The sequence below is a fragment of the Tiliqua scincoides genome, chromosome 1 (genome assembly GCF_035046505.1).
Source record: "Tiliqua scincoides isolate rTilSci1 chromosome 1, rTilSci1.hap2, whole genome shotgun sequence".
Lineage (NCBI taxonomy): Eukaryota > Metazoa > Chordata > Lepidosauria > Squamata > Scincidae > Tiliqua > Tiliqua scincoides.
Window position 1 is genome coordinate 282,470,277 of NC_089821.1, and position 23,180 is coordinate 282,493,456.

Consider the following 23,180-nt stretch of genomic DNA (forward strand, 5'->3'; position numbering starts at 1 on the left):
CATGTTCCAGATAGGCAGCTGCCTAGGGCACAGACCTCAGAGGGGTGCAGTACTGACCTTTGTGGGGCACAGTTTTATACAGATTAGTTTTTTTAACCCATGTAAAAATGCAACAGACTATATATATATAGTCACCTTTCCCCCCACAGGGGGTGCACAAAATGTAAAACAATAGGAGGATAGCATAGATCCCTGTGGCATCCCACATAACAATTACCATGGTGTGGAACAGGCAGCACCACCTTCTGGGATCCATTGGTCAGGAAGAAGCAGAATCACTGCAAAACGCTGCCTCCAAGCCCCACCTTGGCCACCGACCTGGAAGGACACCATGGTCAATGGTGTTAAAGCCACTGGAGTTCAGCAAGACCAGTAGAGTTGCACCCCACCCACCCTCCAGTCTCTACTCCAGATCATCCAGGAAGGTGACCAGGGCTGTCTTTGTCCCGAAGCCTGCCCTGAAGCCAGACTGAAAAGGATCCAGATATTCTGTTTAATCCAGGACCTTGTAGAACTGAAATATCACCACCTGCTCCATCACTTTGCCCAGAAACGACATCAGTGCAGTGCAGCAACCAGATAAGATTAGGCCCTTAGTCATGGAACCAGCCAGAGGAAAAGTGTTCCTGAACTTAATCAGTGGTACAAGATGCACGTGTGGTTGAATCACTCAGGAACAGTGATGACCAAGCTCTGTAATTCAATATATATGTTAGTGGTGGAGTTGCCCAGAAAGTCCAAAGCAATTAAACATGACTTCAGGAGGGGAAATGTTCTCTTGAAAAGAAAGAGAGAGAGAGAGGGAACTGAGTTGAGAAAGAGAGCCAAAAGGGTTCAAACTCTCCCAAATGCTTGGAGGCGAGGATGGCAACAAAGTCGAGGAGCAGAGGAAAACTATAAAAGGCAGGAAGCCTCCTTCAGAGAATGGAAGTCGTGCCAGAATGAAGGAATAGAAAGGAGCACAAAGAAATGTGTGTTGGCAAGAAATGTGGAACAAGAGACAAAAGAAGACATGGAGACATGGTTTAGATTGACAACCAGCTTTTCTTTAAGCAGAAAGCCCCCTTTTTGCTGCTGTTGCTGCTGCTGGGGCCTTGCCAGGTCCTTGCCTGTGAATCTGGCACAGGCTGGGCTGGGAGGCGAAGGCACATGAGGGGATCACATGTTCCAGGGCCTTTGCCCCTGGCCTAGAACAAGCAAACATGTTTTCCTGTCCCAGCCTTGAGGCCCCAGCGCACGTGCCAGTAGGTGGCGTGCCCAAGTGATCTCTGCCCAAGCGCCACATCTCAATCCGCTTGCACGCATGCCTGGGAGTTGTGGGTGGTTGTCTGGCTGTGGTGGAAGAGCCGTAAAGAAGGAATCAGTGGAATCGGCTTCCACGGAGTTAACTCAGCCAGATCATGAAAAGGAGAAAGTCACTGCATTCCAGATCTGTCAGCTCCATGTCCTGAAGTGTCACTCTGTTTAATCCACCCCACTTGCCACTGTGTGCAGTGGGTGTCACTGCAATTGCAGTGTCCTCTTTAAGCCTTTGCTCCATTAGGTCTCATGATTTGCTGCTCCGGTTGTGTCATCTGGAATTTGGGGCCTTGCATTCTGAGGGAGTCCTAATGTTCTTGTGTCAGAAGGAAGAAATGCTTTGCCCCCGTGTCTGTCCTGGCCCCAGAGATCCCTGAAGAGCCCACTTGTTTATGGGCCTTCTCCAAAGCCCTACTGGCAGCAGGGCTGCGCAGCTGTGGGCTAGATGTCTGTTTCCTCTTATGGAAATGACGCAAGTGATTGGCCATGCACTCTGGCAGCTGGAGGGGGCAGAGTTTGAGGTCCCTCTGAAGATAAGCAGGGGATCGCTGCCCACTGGTGGGACACACAGAGAGAGTGAGACAGACACAGAGACACAGAAAGAGCAGCTTGAAATGTAACTGCCCAGATTAATGATTACAAAAGAGACCTGATAAGGCTACAGGGCAAAGGCAGCCACCTGGAGCTCAGAGCCTACTCTTGGCCGTGAACCATGAGGGGCACAAAGAAATACCCCCATGTTATTGACACACCAGACACTGGAAAATGGGAGGTAAGAAGAACAAAAACTGCAGCTGAAGAGGGAATGGCTAATGCTTACTTTAAAAAAGACCAAAAAAGGGCAAATGAGAGGAGACAAGCTGGCATGTCTGAGTGACTGAATGCGTTGCAAAGGCCAGGCCAGCGTTCTCCATTAATGTGACACATGGTGAGGAACGGGAGCTCCAGCAAGCAGATCTCTGGTAAATGGAGGCTAAGGTTTGTTGGGGCTGGCTGTCAGAATGAGCCTTTCATTACAGGCCCCTCTGCAGGTTCTTGAGAGAATGCACATCATGATGGCACTGTGTTTATGTGGAGGTCTCTTTTATTTCAGCAACATTTCCCAGGAGTGTAGAGGCTGGTGGTCATCCTGCTTGGTGGTGTAAGGGGGAGCTATATATTGCTTTGCACTGGGTAGGAAGTCTGAGGTTCAGGCCCTGGTGGCATTTCCTGGTGGCATTATATATCTGGACTTTCAGAAGGCGTTTGACACGGTCCCTCACCAAAGGCTACTGAAAAAACTCCATAGTCAGGGAATTAGAGGACAGGTCCTCTCGTGGATTGAGAACTGGTTGGAGGCCAGGAAGCAGAGAGTGGGTGTCAATGGGCAATTTTCACAATGGAGAGAGGTGAAAAGTGGTGTGCCCCAAGGATCTGTCCTGGGACCGGTGCTTTTCAACCTCTTCATAAATGACCTGGAGACAGGGTTGAGCAGTGAAGTGGCTAAGTTTGCAGATGACACCAAACTTTTCCGAGTGGTGAAGACCAGAAGTGATTGTGAGGAGCTCCAGAAGGATCTCTCCAGACTGGCAGAATGGGCAGCAAAATGGCAGATGCGCTTCAATGTCAGTAAGTGTGAAGTCATGCACATTGGGGCAAAAAATCAAAACTTTAGATATAGGCTGATGGGTTCTGAGCTGTCTGTGACAGATCAGGAGAGAGATCTTGGGGTGGTGGTGGACAGGTCGATGAAAGTGTCGACCCGATGTGCGGCGGCAGTTAAGAAGGCCAATTCTATGCTTGGGATCATTAGGAAGGGTATTGAGAACAAAACGGCGAGTATTATAATGCCGTTGTACAAATCTATGGTAAGGCCACACCTGGAGTATTGTGTCCAGTTCTGGTTGCCGCATCTCAAAAAAGACATAGTGGAAATGGAAAAGGTGCAAAAGAGAGCGACTAAGATGATTACGGGGCTGGGGCACCTTCCTTATGAGGAAAGGCTACGGCGTTTGGGCCTCTTCAGCCTAGAAAAGAGACGCTTGAGGGGGGACATGATTGAGACATCCAAAATTATGCAGGGAATGGACAGAGTGGATAGGGAGATGCTCTTTACACTCTCACATAATACCAGAACCAGGGGACATCCACTAAAATTGAGTGTTGGGTGGGTTAGGACAGACAAAAGAAAATATTTCTTTACTCAGCGTGTGGTCGGTCTGTGGAACTCCTTGCCACAGGATGTGGTGCTGGCGTCTAGCCTAGACGCCTTTAAAAGGGTATTGGACAAGTTTCTGGAGGAAAAATCCATTATGGGGTACAAGCCATGATGTGTATGCGCAACCTCCTGATTTTAGAAATGGGTTATGTCAGAATGCCAGATGCAGGGGAGGGCACCAGGATGAGGTCTCTTGTTATCTGGTGTGCTCCCTGGGGCATTTGGCGGGCCGCTGTGAGATACAGGAAGCTGGACTAGATGGGCCTATGGCCTGATCCAGTGGGGCTGTTCTTATGTTCTTATGTTCCTCTAATTAAAATGCATCTCAATTGCTAGAACTAGAGAAGGCCTCTTCTTGAGGCCTTGGGGAGTTGCTGATAGTCTCAGGACAGTCTCAATGCTGGGCCACAGATTGACCCATGATAAGGCAGTGTCAGCTAGGAGGTCATTTGTGCTGGAGGCATCAGTAATGAACTTAAGGAGGCCCTCTTGGGAGTCACTTCCACATTAGGAAATCCTGCCCCTCTGCCCTGAAGAGACCCTTCAACTTAGACCTCCATGGATTCCTAAGCTCATCACTTATACCTGCCACTGAGAAGGGGGGCCCACGTTCATTCTGCTAGCTTACTCTGATGTTAGGGGGCTGTGTTGTCTAATGTTGATGCCTTGGATGGGTTTTTGTACATTGATCCTCTAGATTGCCATATAACCATCGAAAGGATACATCAAAATGTTAACCAAATACTTTGGTCAGCTATCTTGCACCTAGCTACTCAGGCCCAGGGTCCAATGTCAAAACTGTACACAGAGCAGGTGAGGAGTGTCTGTTTGGTCTTGCTGAACAAGACACCCAAGACAGGGAGGCAATCTCTATCTTGGGGTACACGATTTCCGGTGTGGGCTTTGAGCTCTTCTTCGGGTGATCACAGCAAGCAACACACACACTGAATAATGCTGTTGCTGGCCCAGCAGCATCAAACATTCTGTTTAAAAAAAAAAGTGGCAAAACACCTTAGCAGAATCTCTGTTAGTGTTGCAGAAGGGAATCAGGTTGTTCCAACCTCCAGAGATGAGGCAGCAAAACAGTTCCAAGAAATCTGGGAATCAGAAAGAAAATATCTATAATCAACTTCTCAGAACACTTGTAAGGTAGATGGCAGATGGTGGAAGCCAGTCATTCAGCAGGCCCTGCAATTGTTTCTGCTTTCCAGGGAACCCTGCTGGGCAATGGAATTCTCAGCCCCCTCACCAAATTACAGTCACCAGGATTCTTGGCAGAGGAGAGTAATCTGCACAGGCTGGTAGTGTAGACAGATGTGCCCATTTCATCAGCAGAGCTGGAGACAAGTTTAGAAGCCATGTTAGGAAAAAGGCTCTTTAGATGCCCAGAACTGCATTCTGACCTAGTCTTTTGAGTGTTGAAGGGGCAAAGGAAAGTGAGGAGCTGGACAAGCTCCAGGTTGTAGGAAATCCTTAGCAGACTGTCCTCTCTGGGCCTCCCTCTCCCTGAATGGGCTGAAAGTCTCACTGCCACATAAAGGCTTAGGGTACAGCAGTGGTTCTGGGGTCAGCAATGGGCCCTGCTGAGGGTACAGGGTTCTTGGCAGCTGGCCAACAGTGCCCACTCCTGATTTCACTCCTCTTGTCACTGCATTGCCACTGGTGGGGAAGCAGCCTATAGGCATGTCTCTCTCTCTCTCTCTCTCTCTCTCTCTCTCTCTTTAATGAGAGTGAGGAGTGATTCCAACTGGCAATCATTTTTGCCTTGTGGTATCTCTCAAGCAATTTGCTGTATCTAAAGAATTTTATGGTGCTTCAGAGGGTCGCTTGCATTAGAGGAAATGAGGTGGCTAGACACTAAAAATAACAGAGCATTTCACCATAGAATGATGATGTCCATGTTTAAATTTCTTACCAGAGGCATCTTCTTCTCTGGGGCACCCATCTCATTCCCCAAAAAGCCATTCTGACAAGACCAAAGCTGCAATCCTATCCATACCTACTTGGGAATAAGCCCCATTGACTATAACAGGATTTACTTCTGAGTAGACATGCACAGGACTGGGCTCCAAATCGTTCAGTTTGCCATTAAGTAACACCTTGTTTGGACTGCCAATTACCCAAAATACTCATACATTGTAATTTTGCTGTAACCCATAACATTTTGTTTACTATTCTCCCCTTTAGATTGTTTGTCCACACACCCATATTAGTTTTTATACTGCCATGACCAGAAATCCTAGGTTTGATGATGATGCTGAGAATCCTCTCTTAGAGAGACATTCTCTACAGTACTGTAGTTTCCAAGCTAGTTCCCTGCTAATTAAACTGGTTTAAGTATATGGCATAGACACATACTAGGACATAAGCATAGACCTGCAGGATAAGGCCAAATGCCCATCTAGTCCAGCATTCTCTTTCTCACTGTGGCCCACCAGATGGCCCAAGGGAAAAGTTCTCAAGCAGGAGAAAAAAGCAGACCTCTCTCTCACCATTGCTCCCCTGGGTTTCAGAGACATTCAGCCACTGAATTCCAAGGTGATACAGACATCATGACTAGAAGCTGTGGATAAAACTCTGGTCCTCTTTACTTTTGTCCAATTTCTTCTTCAAGCCATTCAAGCTAGTGGCTATCACTGCATCTTGTGGTAGTGAATTTCACAGGCTAATTTTGCACTGTGTGGAAAAAGTACCTTCTTTTCTCTATGCGAAATCTCCTACCAGTTCCACTGGTCGCCCCTGCTTCTAGTATTGTGAGAGAGGGAGAAAAGTGTCCCTCTAGCCACTTTCTCCACTAGGCATAATGTTATATGTCTCACAGCTCAATCCTATGCATGTTTACTTATAAGTAGGTCCCATTGTAGTCAATAGGACCTACCCTCATGTAAGTTTGCACAGGATTGAAGTCCCAATCATGTTCCCCCTTAATTGTTTTGTCTCCAAGCTAAATACCACAAATGGCTACACATGACATTGGCCACAATTTTTGATCTCACAGGCACTTTGAGTCCAGAGATTCTGGCTGACCACTGTCATGCTAGCCCCTCCCCCAAACTTCTTTGCCAAGTTGCACTGCTGTGTGAACTCCTCCTGCTGTGACACAGTGTCATGACTGTGTTGCGATGCCATCTCTGGGCGTTCACTGATGACTTTATGCATCGATGCCAAACTTCCCAGTTGCTGAGCTGCGAGCTGTATGGCCATGCAGCTTAGCGGAAACAGTGCTTCTGCCCAGTATGCATTCATGTGCCCATGCTTATGTTGTCCTGGTTACCGTGCAGAGTCAAGAGTATAACTGAGTTCAAAGAAAGCTTTAATTGCCAGTTTGTTATGTTTACAGAGGTGGCTGTGGGGGTGGGATGAATGAGATTCGGCCTTTTCCTTGACTTGAGGTGGAGACTCTGTGGGTTGACATAAGAGCCTTTCCTTTGGATGAAAGAGGCTGCACAGCATTCAGGCCCACAGAACTAAAAGGAGATGGATGTGTGTGCATGTCACAGCTATACCCACCATGCAAATGTCCTGTTTTGCCAAATTCCTTTTCCAAACGTGGTCTAGAGAACTTATGCCCACTTTAAGCTAATTAGTTGCCCTCTTCACTCAAAATAGCCCTAATTCTACAGAAAGCACTGCTGCATACTGCCCCACCACCAGGGGGCTCACCTGTTCAACCTGCAGTGGTCCTCCTTCCTTCCCTTCCCATCAGCAGCTTCTCTGGCCAGTACAGCAACACCTTAGTCCTCAGCAGTTCTTGGGCATGCCAACCACACACAGGTCTCAAGGTTCTCCAGCAGTCTCTGTTCAGTCCATCAGTCAGTCAGTTAGCAAGTCTGTAAGTCTACTTTTCACCAAGCTCCTTCCTTCTACACCCACCCACTCTCACCGCTCCAGGTTCTGCTGGTATCTTTGAAGACCTTGTTGCCTCTAGTGGCTGTAGCTGTGCAGCACATCCACTGCTAAAAGCCTGGGTTTTAACCGCATGCTTCCCAGACCTGTCAGAGCAAGGGGCTACTGTTGACACACATAACACCCTATCTACTCAAAGGATCTTGCGTATTTCCATTACACGTCCCAACCTGATTGTTTTGACACACTCTCCATAGGACCAGTGAACTCAGAAACATCAAACTGCTTGGCTTGGGTCTTGGCTGGCCACATGGAGCAGTGTTCTGAGATAACACCCTTCACTGCCAGCAAGTCTCTGGGCTCAATTCAAGGTCTTGGGAGTAACCATTAAAAAAGTGGTTTTGACACTGTGCACCCTGGTGACCAAGGGCACCACAGAAAGACTTATAGGAACACCATGGGATGTCCTTGGTGATCTCTTCCTACTGGCTCTCCTGGGCACCTCCATCTTGAATCACATGAGATTGAGCAAGTTCTTCTGCAATCTCATGAGAGCTCTTGCAACTCAATACGCAGTGCCTGCTGCAGGCTTAGTGATTGCAGGGCACTGTGACTGTGGTACTTTGGGAACCACTGCATTAAAGTTTTCCACTTGAAGATCTGAAGACATGCCCCCTCCTCTTGTGTGAGCCCTTCATGTCTGGTGGGGCCTTCCTTTGTGATGCTCCCCTCCCCCAGCACACTCACCAGCCTATCTCCTGGAAAGCTTGTCCAAGAGCAAGTGAAGACCTTGTGCTTGGGTTCAAGGCTTCTTAGAGGTGCTGGTTTCAGTCTGTGTGTTGCACTGCTAGATCTCAGGTTTTTCAGCCTGAGAGGCACTGAAGGGCAACCTCACTCTCCAGCTGGGCTCTCAGATTTGTGTTTACTGTATTTACAGGTAAAGTGTCCCCACTCATTTGACAGGTTAGGGACCAGAGCAGTGGTGAAAAGCAGAAACAATTGAAAAGCAGAACCCAGCCTTTTTTTTAGTTTATGAGTGATGCTTCCAATGTTTTTTTAGTTAGCAAATTGCAAGTGCCTTTTTTATCTTGTAAATTACTAGCACAAAGATTTCTGCAAACAGGCTCTCATTAATGCCTTTGGGAATGGGAATAGGCCTGGAGCTAAAGTTGGTGCATGCTCCCTCTCTTTTTCACGCACATACATACTAAAACAGTTTGAATCACCATGTCATATGCAAATCAACATGGGGAGGGCAATTTTAGCAGTTAGAACAGCAGAGAGAGGTTGAAAGAGCAGAGCATACATTGAATGAATGACTTCCAGATATAATCGAAATGTGTTGAAAGTGCAGATCATTGAAAAATGAACCATCATAAAGCAGAGGATACCTGTATGCATCATGAACACGTCATTAGGAGGTTTTAGTGTCATTGTGTGAACATTCTTAATGCATAGTGCCATCTGCTGGAACAATCTGGTATAGCCTGTTGCTCCTAGGCTACAAACCTGTACAAACCTCCATTATAATTTTATGGGAGGACCATCATATATGAGGTCCATTGTTTACTGGAATGTCATTATGCAGTGCATACCTGTATTAATTTTGTTAGATGCAAAGAGTAAAAAAAAAAAAAAAAGATTACGTGCATAGAAAATATATTATTCCCACATAAGAGAGCTGCAGATTCTGACATGATTGGAGCTCTATACACCTTCTTCAGGAAACAGGATTGGTGCCTCTAGTAACTCTTCCTCAAGTAGTGATATTTGCCTGAACTCAGAAGGATCAGGTGGCCATCTCTGTCCATCTGTCCCATGCCTGGAGGAGGGACAGGGAGGAGGGACAAGTACAGCCACACTGCAGCCCTGAGGTGAGGGAACAAATGTTCCCATATCTGGAGGAGGGCTCTGCGACTCCCTTCTCACCACAGGATGCAGTGCATGCCCCATTGTCACACCTGCACTGGCACTGGAAAATGGCCAGTGGGCACTGGCCCACTGTCTGGACCAAAGACTACCCCTCTCACACTCCGGAGTTACTGGGGGATGGTGTCTATGGGTGTGAAAAAGAGGTTCCCAGGGAAGGTTCCTATGTGGTGGAGAAGAGGAAGCTGTGCCATGTGAGGAATTATGTGAACAAATCCTGCAGGGTCTGCAAGCACTAGCAGTACTGGGGTGCCCAAGTCTTGGCAGCATTTGTTCAACAGTTTCACTGGCTCTTCCTGCAGAGGACCTTCTATGCCTCCTATCTTCCTCAGACCCATTGATCTTTTCCTCATATTTCCTTTGTCTTCTAGTTGGCAGGATATGAGACAACCCTGCCAATCACAGAGAAGTCAAACCCCCTCACCCGGGAGCTGGACAAGGCTGACCCTGCACAGATCGTCCAGCTTCTTAAAGACTGTGATGCTGAAATCTTCCAGGAAGAGGATGAAGCCTTGGTTAACTACAAGGTAACTCTGCTCTTCCCTGCTGAGTTGCTTGGACGGGTGGTCAGATTTGGAATGTGGGCTGTTGCCTGGTTTCTGAGCTGGATCAAGTGGCCTCTTCTTGGGATTCTGCACTGAGTAATGTTCAGAGGAATCTGATCATTCAGAGGCTGCCCAGTGGAGCTGATACAATTTGCGACAACCCCTCCCCCCACATGCAGGGTCCATTCTGGGATGAATCCCATGAAGCGTCCTGCCAGCTCGCACCACACTGCATCAAATCTGTGGTGCTGAGGAAGGCACTACAGTGGTGTGCCTTGGGACACCACCCTTGGGAGAAGTCACACAGTTTCCACAATCCTGCTGTCCAGGGCCAGCCAGAGACTCTCCTGGGATCCATGAGGACTGTCAGCATTGTCCAGGGATTCCACCCCCAATATTTATTTATTCCCCGACTTTCCAATTAAAAGCAATATGCACATCTGCCTTGCCAGTCGCTTGGTCTGAGGATGGGACAATGGTAAGCTGGATGTTGAGTCCTTATTTTGTCTCCTTCAGCGGCTCTACAGTGATTCAGTACTGAAGATCATGATTGACATCATTGGGAAAGTGCAGGAGGTGCTAAAGGTATGGGAAGTGGTTCCCCCTGTAGATGAGGGTGGGTGGGATGGTCCCTGCAAGGTTCTTGGGCTCTCTTGTAATTGAGATGTGCTGCTCTTTTCCTTACCAGAGCTGTTGAATAACTAGCTTTCTAAAGAGGGATGGAGTCAGCTTACGTACCCCTGAGTAATACACCCTACCATGCATAGCTCACCCTAAGGTCTGGGGGTGGAAAAAGTCCATGTATGCATGTCAATTCTTCGACAAAGTTGATGCCCCTTATTATTATTAAGAATATTTATATACCTTTTCAACAGGAGTAGTTCAAAAAGCAGTTCACATAGCAAAATACAGTAAATCAATAAATGTTTCCCTGTCCCCAAAGGGCTCACAATCTAAGAAAAAGGAGTGGGATTTGCAAGCTAGAGCTGGGGGAACACACACAGAGTAAAGTGCTTGTGTGGCCTCAAGTAGGAGCACAATATTTATCACACCTTGATTAAAAGGGGGCGAGGAAACCAGGTGTGTTTTAAATGTAGATTGGGGCTGCTGGGGATCTGCCCTTTTGGACCTAAGGGTCACATTCCCTGATTCTAAATCTGCAGGGGCTGACTGTGGTTGCTCACTGGGAAAGGCACATGGTCTGTGGCACATGCTTGGATTTATCCGTGTTCCAGAACTGAGCACCAGCATTCAAAGCCTGGGAGGGCTGACTTGTCCTCCTTTCCTCAGTCCCTTGGCAGGTACCTGTTGAAAGTTGAGGGACAAAAGGGAGTCTGTCCCGCAATATATTTTGGCTCTGCAATTCATTGCATTCTGTCAATAAGCTCCATGTGAGATGAAAAAGTTGAGGCAGGGAGGGAGGGAAACCCTTGCTTCAGAAGGTACGGCAGCTCTGGGGGGTGTATTTGCATGCATGCACCCACACACAGGGCTGTGCACATGCAGGTATGTACATGCCACCCTACACACCTGCATGGGAGAATCCCACCTTGGCAGTTCTTTCTACAAAGTGTTGAGGAGGGCAGGCATCCAGCCATTCTCAGGGAGGGCTCTCGCCTGCTGAGTCGGGCTGGGGCCAGCCTCTGCTAACCATCTGCCTTGTTTGCACCTCTTCCTTCTCCAGGAACCAGACAACACCCTCATTGTGCTGAGTGGTGGTGGAGCCTCTGGTCGACTTGCTTTCCTCATGGCTGTGAGTCACTCTTGCCTCCTCCTCCCTTCTCCGCCTTGCACCTGACTGTTGCGCTGGTGAAAGGCTGAGTGATGCCAGAGTGTTTGAAAACCTTCAGAAAACATGGAGGGTGGGAGATCATTAATGTCAAGATCATTTGGCACCTGTTATGGGACCTGTTGGTCAGTTGGCCCCTGGCACTGGTTGCGGGTTATGCAGGCATGAATCCCTGCTTGGAGAGCTGCAAAGATCTGTGGCACTCACCTTGTCCACAGTGACTGCTCAGCTGAAGGTAGTCCAACCCTCTCACTATCTCTGCCTCTGTTTTCAGGTGTCCTTTAACAAGCTTCTGAAGGGCCTGGGGCGGGAGCCACAATACACATACATCATCGCAGGGGGAGACAGGTAATGGCAAGAGCCATGAAAAGGTTACTTGAAAGCTCTAGGGTGCAGGAGGCTGCAGTACTCTTTCTGGGGTTTTTTTACTGCAGCTGGGAGCTGGGATCCTATTTTGTGGCTTGATCTGTGTGGTTCCAAGTCTAGAGGTGATGACTGCAGCTCAGCTCCTTCTCACAGGTCTCTTGTAGCCTCTCAGGAGGGGCCTGAAGACAGTGCACTCCTGGGCATTGAGGATTTGAACAAGGTGAGCCATCTCTCGTGTGTGTGTGTGTGTGTGTGTGTGTGTGTGTGTGTGTGTGTGTGTGTGTGAGAGAGAGAGAGAGAGAGAGAGAGAGAGAGAGAGAGAGAGAGAGAGCGCGAATGTAGCCTCTTCCACTCCCCCAAATAGATCACAGACCTACTAACTGGAAAACACCTCCCTAGTGCTCCCTGCAGCCTTGCCTCAGTTTCAGTGTGGTAGTGCAAGTGCACAGGCTCACATTCTGAATATGTCATGATCCCCCTGCACATGCCTGATCTCATCCGATCTCAGAAGCTAAGCAGGGTCAGGCCTGGTTAGTACTTGGATGGGAGACCACCTGGGAATACCGGGTGCTGTAGGCTTATACCATAGTCTTTCGAGACTGAAGGTTGCCAACCAAATAGGAATGATGGACCTGAGGCATAGCTAGTGAGTAATTCTACCCCTTTAAGCCACCATGTGCCACATAAGAGTCCCACAGGTCACAAGTGTGTAGTAGAAGGAAGGAACAGGAAGACAGCCAGTAATAGGAAGTTGTCACAAGTAAATTAAATGCCACAAAACTGCAGCATGTGGCTCTCAACTGAAGGCCAATACACACGTCCTACTTGCCATGGAGAAGGCCAAGGTCTGCAACCCACCATTCCAGCTGGGATGTCCTGTTTACATCCTGTCCCACCACGATTTCAACATCTTTTCCTCCACCTGACATACCTGAGTCTGAACTATTCACAGGGCAGATAATCTTATCCTTGCTCCAGACAGTTACCTTATCTTAAAAGGCAGCAATAACAGAGGCACAAATAGGCAGCAATAATAGAGACTTCAAGACTGGGGCCAGACTCTGCCATGAACTACATACCCTCACATAACAGGACACAACAATGTCAGGCACATTAGCAGGGGATCATTCACTTGCTCATTCTCCGACACACATATGCTGTCACCTCCCAAAAGTGTCCTGCTGCCTGTAGGTGACAAGCAGGGCAGGACAAACTGCTACCGCATCCCGGACAGGTGGCCATCCAGCCTCTGCTTGAAAACCTCTGATGAGGGAAAGCCCACAACTGTTGGAAAGGCAGAGCCCTTCCATTGAAGAAGGTGTGATGGTGCTGGAGCTTGGACATCTTAACACTTCCTGGTTCTTGGGCAGTGGCCAAGGAGGGGCAAGCACTGCTCACCCCCATTTCTCCCCAGGTCTGTGAAGGGAAGAAGAAGGTCATTTTCTTTGGGATCTCATGTGGCTTGTCTGTGAGTATCTCTGGCAGGGCTGGGACTGAGGAGGGGGTTTACTTAGAAAGTGGAAGGGCTCCTACTTAGGGGAAGGAGGAGCAAAAGAAAGAGTCCCCCAAAGCCCTTGATGAACCTGGAGACACAGGAAGGACATCTCTGTCCTGGGCTCTTTGTCATCAGTGCCTTTGCAGGAGAGTAGGGAAGAAGGCAAAAGCAGAGGTGATGAGGCAAGGAAGTACTACCCTCCCCGCCCCCACCTGCTGAAAAAAACAAGCACAGGTGAAGAGCCCAGACACTGCCCTCATTCTACAAGTCATGTGTGCCACAGCCTGAGCTGCCTGGAAGGTAAAGATCTGCTCTGCATGCAGGGTGTCCCAGGTTCAATGTCTGGCTGCACCTCAAAAGGTAAAGTGGGAAAAGACCTTTCTCCCCTTGGGCAGGAGGTCTGGTCTAGAGGGTAGAGCCGCTGTCTGCCTGAAGATAACATCCACAAGGTCGCCAGTTCAAAGCCACCGGCACCATGCGACCTTGAAGCAGCTGACAAGCTGAAGCCGAGCTATTCCATCTGCTCTGAGCGTGGGAGGATGGAGGCCAGAATGTGAAGCCAGATCGGAATGAAACACCTGAATGTAATGGTTCTTGAAAGAAAGAACCTTCTTTGAAATTGTAAAAATCCCTATTTAATAGGGATTTAATAAAGCCTGCCTATGTAAACCGCCTTGAATAAAGTCTTGAATAAAGACCAAGAAAGGCGGTATATAAATACCTGTTGTTGTTGTTGTTGTTGAGACCTGGAGGCTTGCGGCCAGTCATTGCAGCCAATACTGAGGTAGATGAACCCATAATGGTCTGACTCCCAGAAGAGGCTGTGGCTCACAGCCCCTGCCTCGCATTCAGAATGTCCCAGGTTCAATCCCTGGCAACATCTTCAGAGAGGGTGGAAAAAATTTATATGTGAAACACTAGAGAACCTTAGCATAGGCAACACTGAGCCAGATGGAGAGATGATGGCCTGGCAGAGGACTGAGCCTCTGCTTGGGGGAATGGCCTGACTAGCTTGCACCTAGAAGTGTCCAGGACTTCTCACTGCTCCACAGGTTGAGGACTCTGCCGCCCAGTGGCAACCTTGCTCCGTAGCACCTGGTGGTGTGCACAGCGGAACACCTCCTGCCTGGTGCTGTGCACTGGTGTGCTTCCTTCCTAGTTTCATACCACAGAACCAGAGTTGAAAATGGCAATCTGGGGACAGTGGGGAGCTGGGGGCTCACAGGGTCGTGGGCCTAGGAAAGACCAGACTTTTCCTGAACAGCATCCGCCTAGTAGTGTCTGGTGCAGAGGCTGGGGAAAGGCAGGTGGAGCTGCCTCCCTCACGTGCTTTGCTTACAACAGGCCCCCTATGTGGCGGGACAGCTGGACTTCTGCATGAACAACCTGGACATCTTCGTCCCAGTGCTGGTGGGATTCAACCCCCTCTCAATGGCCAGGTAACCAGGTGGGCACAGCAGGGTCATCATTCCAGGGCCCAACCCTGGCTGAGGTTATTTCCTGCGGGAAAGCTGCCAGGACCAGTGGACCTGGCTCCGGGAGTCTGGAGGTTCTTGGCCTGGAAGGGGCAGGGGAGCAGGCAAGGAGCTAAGAGTGCTCTTTTCTGTTCTACTGCTGCCTTGGTTGCACAGCAATAGGGCTGTTGGCTCTGGGGAGCCGTTTTTGGCTGACTCACCTGACCTGATCTCCACCTCCCACCACCATTGCCTGGAATCCAAGCTGGGACCTTCTCCAACCCCAGCGGGGGAAGTTCCTCCTCCTCCTCCCTGATCTCCCTCCTTCCCTGGGCCCCTGAGGAGAATGGGGAGAAACCCAGCCTCCTTTTGGTCAGCCTCATGTGCCTTCCACTTTACAGGTCTCTCTTACCGTTCATCGTTACATTCAAATGAAACATTCATTGCCAACATTTTATCTGTTCCAGAGGTGGGGTGGTTGGAGGGGCGAGGAGGGTACTCTCCCTTGGATGGTTGTTAGACTGTGGTCTGGTCAGGTCAGGATGTCACCCCAAAAGCCTCAGTGGAGTTCTCTGCTGCCAGTCTCTCACATGCCACAACTCCCCACCCACAGGACAGACAAGATCGAGGGGTTCCACTCTACCTTCCGGCAAGTGGCTGAGCGGATGGAGAAGCTGCAGGAGTCCCACCGGGCCTTCATCCTCAATCCTGCAGTGGGGGTAAGTTTGAGGTCTTGCCACCTGCTTCTGTCAGGAGCGGGGCAGCTCCCTGCTTATTTCAGTGATGGATGGGGTGGTTGATGATGGCAACAAATTTAGTACCGTCAGTACACATGTTGATGGACATTGTGAAAAGGGTCCCTGCCCTGACAGGCTTGCAGCCTGGACACTGTCAACACAGAGGGAGCAAAAGGGAAGGGGGCTGGCAGCAGAGCATGAAAACAGAGGAAGTGTATCTGAGCATCTCCTATCCCCCATCATTGGCCCTGATGCAGCTGCACTCATGGGGTGTGCACTGCACCCAATGATGGGGTGATCAGACAACCAGCAGGAGGTAAGCAAAAGTATTTTTTACTTCCCCCCAGTAGGCTGCCTGATACCTATGTGTTTCTTTGGAGCTATGCCAGCCATTTTGCTGGCAGAAGTCTGAGAGAGAACAGGGGTGGGGAGGCCTGGGAAAGAGAGAACAGAATCTGGGTCTCACTGCTGCTGCCAAGATCCACTCTCTTCCCACTTCCTTTCTTCCAAAATTCCCTCTGTCATCCCATTCCCCACCTATGACATTCCTCTGCTGCCAACTTCCTAGCACCAGCAGAGATTTCGGGAGCCAGTGCTGTGCCTGAGGAGAGTATGAGGAGGAGGCTTTGGGAGAAAGGTAGGAAGTGCCCCCTTGAACACAATGAGCTTGCGAGCCAGGCTGACAGGCAGATAGTTTGAAATATAAATCTGAAGGGAGGGAGAAAGTTGAGGGGAAGCGAGGCAGAACTGGGTATTGTCATCATAGAGATGGCAATGAAAGCCTTGAGATTTGATGAAGCCACATGGTACGTGAGGTAGAGCTTCTCCCTGTGAAAACATGGCCCGAACAACAGGGAGAGGACCATGTGAGGCATGAACATGGAGGATCAACTGACATGTTATGCTCCATGTGTAAAGTTGCCCACTGGTTTTTTCCTGTTTCAAAGAGCGCATTGGGGTGGGGTAGAATGTGGTGAAACAGGCGTACAGGTGGCTTTAGTTTGCTGGCCTGTGATAGCTCTGATACTAATTGGGTGCGCACACACCTCATGTGCTATTTTGCTGGGGGGGGGAATTCCATCAGCTTTCAATGGAAAGCATCCTGGGGAAAAAGCTGAGCAGTGATTGCCTGTTTTCACACCATGTTTTACATCCCTGAAATCCTAACCCTGAGGCTGAGCCAAAACATGGACACACCTAGGCCTCCACACACAACATCAGCTGTCTACCCCAACATCTCTGTGAACTCCATCTTGCCCTTTCCAATCTTTTGTCTTGTGAAAAGGATCACTAGGCAAGGCAATCAGGGTGCACCTTCTGTGGGCAATGACATCCTTGGACATGAACTTCCTGAGTAACCAGTATGGACTGGTGTGGAATGACCACAGAGAGGTAGTGGCAGGATTCTAGCATCAGTCCATGGGCCTCTGATCTGTTACATCCTGGCCCAGATCCATGAACATGATGTCAACTAAAAGAATCAGGAAAGACTGACTTTTGTTTGCTGTCCATCTTCATACTCTCATCCTTTCTCAGCCTGAAGGAATCGCTGGCTTTTCACGGATGAAGGGTGGCAGTGCCACAAAAATCCTTTTGGAGACTCTTCTCTTGGCAGCCCATAAGACAGTAGATAAGGACAGTGAAATCACAGAGAAGTGAGTTCTGGTGTGGGAGGCCCTCAGGTGGGGACAGCTGGGGCTGTCTTGTACCAGTCTCCTCCAGGAAGCCTGCTCAGTCTCACAACTGAGTCCCCACTGTCTTCTGCCAGGTGTCTCCTGGAGATCCTGCGCACCTATGAACGTGCCCACAAAGTCACCTACGGCCAGAGCAAGAAGATTGCTGCCCTGGTAAAGCAAGCAGGTACCAGGTAAGCTTGGGGATCAGTGAGGGACACAAAGGAACCCATGTAAATGAGGCCAGAATTATCAGCACAGCCACCAGTATGGTGTAGTGCTGAGTTTCCCTAACTGTGGGTCACAACCCACCAGTGGATTGCAAGCCAATTTTTGGTGGGTTCAAAAAGTTTCCAATATAATTAAAAAAGAAAAAACAAACTTTGCAAGCATCATTACCTGGTTTGCACAAGAAAATTGCACCAGCAGGCAATCGAGATGGAGAGACTGCTTTTGTGGCTGGAATGCTAACCTATGGTATGAGGACATCTTCATACCCTCAAATTAAAATGTCAAATTTTCCAATTTGTAAGGATTTTTTCCCAATATGTAAGGTCTCTAGCAGCTTTGGGAACATAGGACCCTATTAATTAATGCATTAATTACTAATAAATAAAACTTTCTATTTTTGTTTAGTAAAGCTAGGTGGACCCTGATAGAGCGTCATTTTAAAAACTGGGTCCTGGTGCTAAAATGTTTGGGACTCACTGGTGTAGTGGTAAGAGCAGAGGACTCTAACCAGGGGGACCCAGGTTCTACTGGGAGTGCACAAAGGTGCAACAACACTTCACAAGCATCCTGCACCTACCTGGGTTAGCCAGATAGGGTGCAAGAATTTTCCCTAAGGTACTTTTGCTCAGCTTTGGCTGCTGTGGCAACTGTGTCCATTTTGGGGGCAAACATAACTAGCCACAGTTACCCAAGCACTAACTGCATCTTAGCTAGACTGCTACAATACACTGTATGTGGGGCTGTTCTCAAAGACCTTTCAGAGACAGGTGGTACAAAACACAGCTGCTCAAGTACTGATGGGATAGGACTGCCACACATCTGCCATACAAATTGCATGGTTGCCAGTTTGGTTCTGAGCATAATTCATAAGAAGAGCCATGCTGGCTATTACCTTTAAAGCCATAAAACAGCTTAAGACAAAAGTATCTTAAGAACCACCTTCTGCCACACAAAACTGCCTGTCCCATAAGATCCATCAAGAAGATCCTCTTGTAAGTCCTGCCACCTTCCAAGATTTGACTCATGAGAGGGTTTTCTCAGCAGTGCCCCTCCCCCCACAACATGCAGTTGGCATTCTCCTTGCTGGTGTTCCTGTCACCTGAAGGGGATTCTGTTTCAGCAGGTCTTTGCCAGTTGGGTCCGATTTTAGTTTCATGTTCTTTATAACTATTTATGTTATGGGTTTGTGTTTTATTTTTTTTCCTTGTTGCCAGCCACCCTGAATTCAATGAGGATTGAATCCGCATTTAAAAAAAACAAAAACTTTAATAACAACTCAATATTCCCACCACCACCTGGCCAGAGTACATGCAGACCCTGGCCCATCAGCATCTCCCCCCTTCTCTTCCCAGTCTACAGAAGAAGGCCTATGTGTACATGGTTGGCTGGCACACACTGGGCATCATTGCTATCATGGATGGCGCCGAGTGCATCCCCACCTTTGGGGCAGGTGAGCCCACACAAGCGGGGGGGTTGCGGTCACAAGCAGAGTGATGGGGCACATGAGGGTGGATCATCTTAACTCACCAGCTCTTGATAAGAGGCCCTTTGTGCTCATGGTGAAAGGTATCCTTTGTGGAGGGCACACTCACTTCCCTGCTTGTCAATTTGTGGCACAGACATTAATGACGTCCGTGGCTTCCTCATTGGGGACCATAGTGAAATGTTCAACAGAGAGGCTGATCTGATAGCACAGGTGAGTGGCCAGGGGATAAAGCTGCAAGGGGGGGGGGAAGCAGCATGTGTGGAGGAGGGCTTCTTCCACCTCTGGTCCCCTACTGGAATGGATTCCAAACATCCTTAGAAGGGAGAATGGTCACATGGCTCTTAACCTCACAGTATACAACTGTGGAGGACATCCCAGATAAAGTTGGCCAATAGACGACCACACACACACACACACACACACGTCACCCAAGACTGCCAGTCAACTTCTGTTTGTCATTGTGTGACAGGGTCCAAAATTTGCCTTCTCTGAAGATGACTTTGTGAAAACCATCCTCCCATCACTGACAGAGCTCGACACTGTCCTCTTTCTTTTCACAATGGATGGTGAGTCTTTGGGGGGTGGGATGCGAGAAAAGAGGAACTTGGGAGTCTTCAGATGAGGGAATCCCTGGGCTGCGGGAAGCACTCAGAGGCTGTTGAAGAGCCAGAACACCTGGACTGGTTCCTCAGTTTTGCAGGGATCTAGGGCGGTTAAACTTGCAGGCAGAGGTCCCCACTCCAGCCCCATTGGACAGCAAAATGCTTCTCTCTGCCGAGTCTAGGGGGCAGAGGCTCTCCAAGGTCTCTGGAGAGCAGGAGTTGGTGGAGCAGGAGTCTGTCTCAGTCTGAAGTAACTTCTCATGTGAATGAAAGGCACTCTGGGCTGGAGTCTGCTGCTCTCCTTCCCTTCTTTAGGAAGTGGAAATGGTGAGTGGGAGTAAATGGCTCACAGCCTCCTGCTCCATGTCTTTTGCCTCCTGCAGATAACCTTGCTGAAGTGGAGAAGCTGGTGGTGCAGGTGAAGGAGAGGACTTCAAATGTGCAGGCACTTTCTCACGGCACAGTTGGGCAATACTTGCCGGTAGGTTCCATAGGTAGGGTAGGTGGGCATGCCTGGCAGGACCCTGGAGTCTGGCGTTCCAGCAACACATTTGACTACCACCCTCCTGAATTGTGCTCAGTGAGATTTGGGGTCTCTGGGACCAGGCAAGTATTGAATTCTATGGGGCCATGGGCCTTTCAGGGCTTAGTGGTTCCTTAGTGTGCTGATGTTCTGCGATGGATGGAGACTCTGCAAGCATTTGTTCACTTGTGATCTTCAGAAGTGCAAAAACTAGGGCTGTGCTGACCTTGGATGGCTGGAGGAAGTGAGTCAAAGCTGTACATTTGGCCTATATATGAAGTGCTGTAAAGGAAACCACAATGTGGCTTATTCAACCAAGCAGAGGCAGAGATGTGTCCATTCTCTCTCTCTCTCTCTGGTGTGTGCGCACGCACAGAGCATCACCACCCTATGCACCCAAACAGCAGCACTTCACATGCACCAAATGTACAGCACCACAGGGCTGGGGGAGAAGTGGATGCTCATTGCACAAGCCAGGGGGAAGCCTACTGTTGCCTCCTGCAAAGTCCAGATGTGTCCCCTGAGAGTCCATTTTAGAGCCTGGTCTCCAACCAGAGGGTCTCTTCTGCCTCTCCCTTCCTTCCCTCACAGGCCTCTCTCAAGAAGCTTTTCTCCTCCATCATCAGCATCACGTGGCCCATCTTATTTCTGGAGTATGAAGGCAATTTCATCCAAGTGAGCCACAGAGCTGGGAGGGTGGGGGTAGTAGGGGTCACCTACTACCTACCTAGGAGTGCACCAGGGACAGCACTGCAGGATAAGATGATGCATGTTTTGGCACCTGGTTTTCCTGCGGTGTCCCTTGCCATTCTTCAGTGGAGAGCTCCTGGCAGCATTACAGTTGCCCACCCTCCTGCTCCCACCCCAGCCTTGGGGCTCATACCCTTTTTACTCTGTACAGAGATTTCAACGGGAGCTCAGCACCAAGTGGATTCTGAACACAGTCAGTACTGGGGCCCATGTGCTGAAAGGCAAGATCCTGCACAATTACATGGTGGATCTGAAAGTGAGCAACTCCAAGCTCTTCTGGAGGGCAGTCACTATCCTGCAGGTACCAGCCAGATTCAGAGAGCTTTGGCTTAGACCTGGCACGACATCTGGCCACACAAGTGACAGGTGCTTTGTTCTGAGGGGAACTAGTAGAACCCCAGGATCAGGGCCCTGTTCCAGCAGCCTGTTTTTAAGAGTGACCACTTAGGAAGGGTGGGCTCAACACAGCTAAAGGCTCCAGAGCCCAATCCGATGCATGTCTACTCAGAAGTAAGTCACATTGGAGTCAATGGGACCAGGGCCTCTCAGAGGAGTTTTATCAGAGGGTACAACGTTTCTTTTGGGCCTCTTCCCAAAGGGGGAAGGGAGCAATTGGGGTATGTAGAAGGGGAGGGCAAAATAGGGTAGGGTAGGGCTGACAGCCAGGATAGCCTTTGGAGCCCAGATCTACTTGATGTGGAGCCCAGGTCTACCTGACCATGCTGTACTGGCAGCTAGATAAAGTAATATGGAAAACCAAACACACTCCTAAGTCTCTTTAAAATCTTTGAAATATAGAAAAGCCACTGCAGAAAATTAGCATCTTCATATTTGCACCAAGTATGAACTTCTGTAGCAGTTGTAGTCCTGCAGCGGTGTCCCTGAACTCCTATATGCTCCTTCATGGTCAGCAGATCCACAAGCCCGAGAGCTACAGTAACAGACCTGTTACTTCCCAGATCTGACACTGTGTTAAGGAGGGTCATGGATGCATTCCTGTGTTTGGCTTGCAGCTGCAGTTACCACTGCATGCCCACAGTTGTGCCTCCAGCATCATGCACAGGCAGCAGATTCAGGTGAGATAGGAAAATGTCAGATGCCAGGAACTTTCTGGGCCCCCTCCTTTGACTCCTGGGCCCCCTTTCTGACCCTGGGCTGAATGGGACTTACTCCTAGGTAAGTGTGGATATGCACATTTACCTGGGAGTAAGTACCCTATTGACCACAATGGGACTGAGTAGATATGCATAGGCTTGGGATGTCCACTGTGGCGGAGGGCAAAGAGCTTCCTTTGCCCTCCACCACAGTTGGAGCTGGGCATTGGGTCACTGGCACACTTTCTCCAAGGAGCTCCGGGTGGCGAATGTGGGGGACCCGATTTCATCCCCCACCCCCCGACGACCCTGCGAGGTAGAGCGGACGCCTCGCTCCTCCCACCCGACGGGCTTGTTCCCTCTCTCCTTGCAGAGGTTCACGGGGCATTCGCAGGCCAAGTGCCTGGAGGGGCTGCTGCAGGTCATCTACCACCCGGAGCCGCTCTCCGAGGAGATCCGCGCGGCGGAGGTCTCCAAGCACATCGCGGTGGCCACGGACCAGAGCAAGGCAAGCGCCTCGCCTCCTTCCTCTCAGCGGGGAGCCCCGGGCGGGCTGGCTGGCTGGCTGGCGTGCCCCGGGAGGTGCCCCAGTTCCCCTGCTCCGCTGGCCCTGGCCAGGCTGGCCGCCCTCCCCCGAGTTCTTGCGAGCCTCTCCTGCTCTCGCCCAGGTGGTGCCCACCGCGCTGCTCTGCCTGCTGCGGAACTGCCCCGTGCCGGAGGCCCGCTCCCGCCTCGACGGCAGCCCCTCTCTCCGCGCCGCCCTCGAGGCCGCGCTCAACGCCCCCGGACGCAAGCGCGCAGCGAAGCCCGCAGAGGCCGAGGAGCAGAGCACGTAGGCCTGGCCGGAGGGGTCCGCGGGCCTTCCGCCTCCACGCGTCGTCTTCCCGCCGGAGAAGCTCAGCCTGGGGCCTGGCACCTGCGCCGGGGTAGGGGCGGCGTGGAGCTTCCTTCCTTTTGTTAATAAAAAGTCTCCCGTGGAGTAGCCTGCTGTCCTCGCCGGGCCTGTGGGGGGCCGCAGGGCTCTAGGGGGAGGTTCCTGGGCAGGTCGGCCAGGCGTCCCGCGCAGGGAATGGGGTGGAAGAAGAAATCTCCCTCTAGGAGCTCCTCGCCACCTCAGAGCCCGAGCTATTCAGGTCTACTCAGAAGTCAGTGCCATTCGGGGAC

The 23,180-nt window shown here is 50.0% G+C and overlaps 1 protein-coding gene and 1 pseudogene across 1 annotated transcript; both read left to right on the top strand.

The window, feature by feature from the left end:
* Positions 1-1,954: 1,954 nt before the first annotated feature.
* On the top strand, positions 1,955-22,852 carry GCKR (glucokinase regulator). Its single transcript, XM_066623920.1, has 19 exons — positions 1,955-2,071; positions 9,643-9,798; positions 10,333-10,401; positions 11,501-11,569; positions 11,880-11,953; positions 12,125-12,191; positions 13,386-13,439; positions 14,811-14,905; positions 15,534-15,639; positions 17,194-17,312; positions 17,426-17,524; positions 18,914-19,011; positions 19,181-19,257; positions 19,517-19,613; positions 20,033-20,130; positions 20,764-20,847; positions 21,074-21,223; positions 22,390-22,524; positions 22,685-22,852. The coding sequence occupies exons 1-19, from the start codon at positions 2,012-2,014 to the stop codon at positions 22,850-22,852; spliced, it is 1,875 nt and encodes a 624-aa protein (XP_066480017.1). The 5' UTR covers positions 1,955-2,011.
* LOC136637564 (5S ribosomal RNA) lies at positions 12,432-12,550 on the top strand (annotated as a pseudogene).
* Positions 22,853-23,180: the final 328 nt, after the last annotated feature.

Coding starts and splice junctions, on each gene's coding strand:
- GCKR (XM_066623920.1), top strand. CDS start 2,012: ATGAGGGGCACAAAGAAATACCCCCATGTTATTGACACACCAGACACT. Junction 10,402..11,500: donor AAGTGCAGGAGGTGCTAAAG/GTATGGGAAGTG, acceptor TTCCTTCTCCAG/GAACCAGACAACACCCTCAT. Junction 20,848..21,073: donor ATGAAGGCAATTTCATCCAA/GTGAGCCACAGA, acceptor TACTCTGTACAG/AGATTTCAACGGGAGCTCAG.